The sequence below is a fragment of the Geospiza fortis genome, unplaced genomic scaffold (assembly GCF_000277835.1).
Source record: "Geospiza fortis unplaced genomic scaffold, GeoFor_1.0 scaffold403, whole genome shotgun sequence".
Lineage (NCBI taxonomy): Eukaryota > Metazoa > Chordata > Aves > Passeriformes > Thraupidae > Geospiza > Geospiza fortis.
Genome location: NW_005054336.1, coordinates 3,130,479 through 3,135,289, shown reverse-complemented (window position 1 = coordinate 3,135,289; position 4,811 = coordinate 3,130,479). Strand labels below are relative to the sequence as shown.

At 38.0% G+C, this 4,811-nt stretch overlaps 1 protein-coding gene across 2 annotated transcripts in view; it reads right to left on the bottom strand.

Moving 5' to 3' along the window:
* The window catches only part of CCDC18 (coiled-coil domain containing 18), a 22,607-nt gene extending 17,809 nt beyond the window's left edge, over positions 1-4,798 (bottom strand). The window contains exons 1-6 of one of the 2 annotated variants that reach the window (XM_005422129.2): positions 4,646-4,798; positions 4,245-4,392; positions 3,918-4,068; positions 3,201-3,368; positions 2,184-2,293; positions 1,190-1,318 (exon numbers count right to left, since the gene is read on the bottom strand). In XM_005422129.2, coding sequence (XP_005422186.2) covers positions 1,190-1,318; positions 2,184-2,293; positions 3,201-3,368; positions 3,918-4,068; positions 4,245-4,384 — 698 coding nt within the window. In that variant the 5' untranslated portion in view covers positions 4,385-4,392; positions 4,646-4,798. The remainder of the gene's footprint in view (positions 1-1,189; positions 1,319-2,183; positions 2,294-3,200; positions 3,369-3,917; positions 4,069-4,244; positions 4,393-4,645) is intronic. The other variant, XM_031057934.1, reaches the window with a different exon arrangement.
* Between the last annotated feature and the right edge of the window lie 13 nt (positions 4,799-4,811).

The following is a 4,811-nucleotide window of genomic DNA, read 5'->3' as shown; positions in this document are numbered from 1 at the left end:
ACTCAGAGGCTGGGGATGGGGCAGTACAGCCAACCCTCACATTGGGGTCTCAGTCTGGGGAGCAGTGCCCATTTGGAGCTGGCAAAAGTATCCAGAGAAGGGGATAAGAGCATTTCAGAACAACAAAACAGCATTAGCCTAAAGCACTTCAGGTTGCCTGCAAGTAAATTGTTGCAATTAATAATTAAAGGTAAACCATAATAATTGTTGATACTAACCATAACATCATACTTAACACCTGGCAGAAGCTCAGCTTTCCTGAAGTACAAAAACATTTACATTTACAACTAGTAACCAAGTACAGCTAGTTCCAGCCCCACATGCTCTGAAGGAGCAGCAATCATAAAGCAAAACATTTCTTCAACCAGCAGTGCAAGCCCCACGGTATTTCAGGGTTTTTTGCCTTAAGAAGGTTTGAGGTAACTTCATGGGTAGAGGCACAAGTCAAACAAAGAGTTGGCACTTAAAAGGTTCAAGAAATGGTTTCCCAATCCATAAATTCAGGTAATTTTTTGCCCCAGGTAATGCAGTTAAATTAATAGGGAAGGTAGGGATCTTTTTATTTATTCCACTCACTTCTTTAAAATTACATTTTGGAGGTGATAGGAGTGTTCATAGCAACTTGAAACAGTCAAATTCCCTACCCTCCCAGTAGTGACAGAGCCACTAGGCTAAAAGAGGCAAAAGGAAAAGGAAATGGGGACTGAGATGGAATTACAGCACCCTTTCCAACAGTATCACATAGACAAATAAGATTAAGGATCACATAAAAATGTTCTCTTGATTAAGTTGTTCTTTTATCATTTTCCTCACACCAAGGAATGCTGCTGAATACCAGATGCTGGGTATGCACTGCAGGTTCTTGCAAGACAAATACAAAAATAATTCAGAAAAAAATATATTCTGGACATTGAAGCCTTCCACTGCAGTACCTCCATTCTGAAGGAAAAAGCAGCTGACAAACTGGGCACTAATGTGTGCTATCAGCCTGCAGCTACCAGCTGATCTCAAGATTTTAAATGTGCCCACTTAAGTAATCAGTACCTTATCACAGAATTTCCCCTTTTTAAAAAAATAACATCCTTAAAACAGAAAAGTAATTTGATTCCACAAAGCAAGCCACTGCCAATGGAAATAAACACTTATGCTCTATTATTCTATGCCTCATTTATTAAAATTAGTTAATTACCTCTTTCCTTGCTTGCTTTGTTCAATTAACTCAATTTTCAGAATTTTATAGCCCTTTTGATATCTTTCCAACACGTGTTCTCTTTCCATTGCTGTTTTCTGATTTTGATCTAGTCTATCTTCTGCATCTCTAGCAAATAAAGCATAATAAAAATAAGAACTTTTTGTAAAGAAAGTAGATTTCTGTTGTTCTTTAGCACATAGAATGTTCCAGAAGTGCTAGACAAACATGCTAGAACTCTCAAAGCTAGGCCAGGAGCACCCACAGTCTGCAGACTCCCCAGGAGTATGTCTGCAATCTGGAATGGTATCTAAGATTTATCAATAGGTGTCACAACTGCCAAGGACCCAGAGAGCTGACTTTGTGTCATGAGCTCTGATCATAGAAATCATATTTTTCCTCCCAAGAGGTGTGACTAGGAAAGAACACTAAAATATAAATTTAACATAAGTATTTTTACTTTGGTTTTTTTTGTGAAAACAGACTACTGAAATATCAATTGAATATTCCATAACGTGAGGTTGTAAGGCAAGTTGGCAACCAGGCATGTCTTCCTGACACCTCTGAACAGCAATTACATCAGTTTTATTTGGCCCTTTGCCTTGATTAATGTATTCATGGAGAAAGAATCCTTACCAAAAAAAAAAAAAAAGAGCACACAAAGGTCATGTTCAGAAGTATGTATGCTTGTTAGAAGAGAACATATGTGGCCATGTAGCAAACAATCACCCTACCCAGTTGTAAGGGCACATTCCTATTCAGCACACATTACAAACTGGTTTATTTCACCAGTCTTTATTATTTTTTCTCAGTTTCTTGAAGTTCATTCAGTACAAACTAAACCACATCCCTCCTCCTAGAAATGGCTCTGAAATGAAAGTTTCAGACCCCAGGTTACATGACCCACAGAGTACCAGAAATTATGTCATCCCTAAAAAGAGACTGGACTAGCAGGAAGACAACAATAAAATATTGATTTGAAAGCACACATTACTTCAGAATTTTATCTTGAGCTGAAATTTCTGCTTCCAAATTTACAATCTGTTCTTTCAACTTCGGAATGCTGATTAAATGTGTAGCCAAAGTAGCCTCAAGATATGAAATCTGAAATACAAACATATTTGGGGTTTCATTAACATTTGCATATATACAGGTGATAAACACAAGAACAATCTGCTTACTGAATGACAGTGCTCTTAACCCTACTGTAAATTATGTTTGCTCATCTACACCACCTTAACTCCAATCTTCTGCTCATTTAACATTCCTTCCAGTTCCACTGTGATATTCTAGCAAAATGATTTCTTTATAGGTTGATCTTGTCTCTTGCTTTTCCCCACAAGTTTATATCCAACAACTTCTTCTTTCAGTGCCAGGCAGTCAAACATTTTGTTTATCTATTTATTTGTACTGTTTTGGAGATAACAATTCTCAAACAAAATTCACTAAGCATAGCTATGTTTTATTAATATTATATCTAAACCAAATAAAACAACATAGTTGTCCTGAAATAAACCTGTACAGACAAGTGTAAACTAAATCAGCAATGATTTATTAGATACAATATTCCCTTCTAACTCATCTTCACTTTTTTCAAAATAGCAATATTAATACAACCTGAGAGATCAACTACTTTCATTTCCTAGACAAATGACTGCTGTGCCATTATTATTCCCATTAATGTCTCAGACACATGAATGTACAGTACTAAATGCATTATTGAACTATTTTCTTTCATAGTGAGTTTTTCATTCTGTGGCTTACTGTCTTTAGACTAAACTTTGGAACATAAGTAGATGATAATGAATATTCATAATGAATATAGTTGTTTTGCCCATGGAGAAATAGATTCCAAACTATTCTGTCCAAGATTAATATTGATTATGAAATATATACTGAATATTAAACTTACACAGATTAAAATAAGACAAAACCCAGCACATTCTGCTTGGAATTCTAAACTCAAAAATCATGGTCACTGAGTGTCTTGGGGCACAATAAAGATACATACTTTTGTTTTTGACTGCATCAATTCAAAGTTCATTGTTTCCACTCTGTTCTTCAGGTAGTGATTCTGAGAAGTCAAAGATGCATTTTGCTCATGAAGGGCATCCAACTTCTCCTGAAGTTGTTCATTTTCTTTCACTGGTTTATCCAAAGTTGTGGATACAGAGTAAGACTAGACATAGACATAAAAATATGTTTGTTTGTTTATATATATATATACACACCCTCTTACATAAAAACACATCATAGAATCAAAACCAGTGTAGGCTGAAAGGGAACTTTAAAGGTCATTTACTCCAACCACCTTGCAATGAGCAAGGACAACCTAAAGCAGATCAACTTGCTCAGAGCCCTGACCAACCTGACCTGGAATGTTTCCTGGGATGGGGGTCCTGTGGCTGTGCTGCACCACCCTCATGAGTAAAACACCTGCTACATCTCATCTAAATCAGTTGAAATCATTACCCCTTGTCCTATCCCAACAGGACCTGCTAAAAGCTTTGTCCCCATCTTTCCTACAAGCCTCGAGCACTGAGAGGGGGAGCGGAAACTTCCCCACAGCAATGTACTCAAGGGATACTATGTTTAATGTGCTCCCTTGACATCACTGCCCGATTCTACAGTGTATCTACTCCAAGCCCAGCAGCCAAAAATGTTCAAAAACATAGCAAAGGATAGAAAGCCAAAGTAATAAAAAGGAGTAACGAAGAGAAATATTTACTTTGCATTTTCTTTGAAAATCCTGGCGAGATGTTCTCCCAGAATTCTTCTTACCGCTGGAAAAGCCTTGACAATCATAGTTGGGCTGTACAAAGTCCTGCAGAAGGACATCTGTAACCTCATCGAAGCAGTGGCTGTAATATTCCCTTGTACTAGTGTTGGAGGGAGAGTAAAAAGTCAATACTGCTTTTTTTCTTTATTAGGTTGCTTATAAAGACTATTCAAACATAAAGCAGAAAAGGAGTTAATCACAGTGATCCATCACACAGAATACATCAGAGCTATGCTACAAGAGACAGGAGGCTCTCATTCCCAGACGCACTCATACCTGGACAGCTCTTTCTCTACAGTTTGTAGGTGTTTTTCAGTTCTCCTCAGCTGATTCTGTAATGACTGCACATTTGCAAGCAGGTCCTCATCAGCATCACTCTTAGAGCAAATCCACATGCTACCTTCCATTGGTAACATGCATAAGGCTAAAGTAATATTTAATATTAAAACACTGTTAAATGGGCACCAAAACTACTTGCAAAAATAAAAAAAAAAGGAGAAAAAAATAAACTCAATTTCCAAATATACACATTCCACACACTCCTCCTTCCTACGTTTATTAGATAAAAGTAACAAATTATCTCTTTTGTGAGGAGTTCTGTATGCATTCATGAAATACAAAAAGCTCCATGACTTGTCATATATGGAAACTGGAAAAACCTGCTATACATTATTTACCAAAAATCTGTCACGCAGCGCATCGCAGAGCTCCGGCAGTCCGGTGCACCTGCCGGGGATCTGGGAAGCGAACGGTGCACACGCGAACGCGCTAAACTTGCCCCGCTGCCCGTGACCAGCGCAACGAGAGACGAAAGCGAATCGGCCCCGGGCGGGCGGGCAGCTG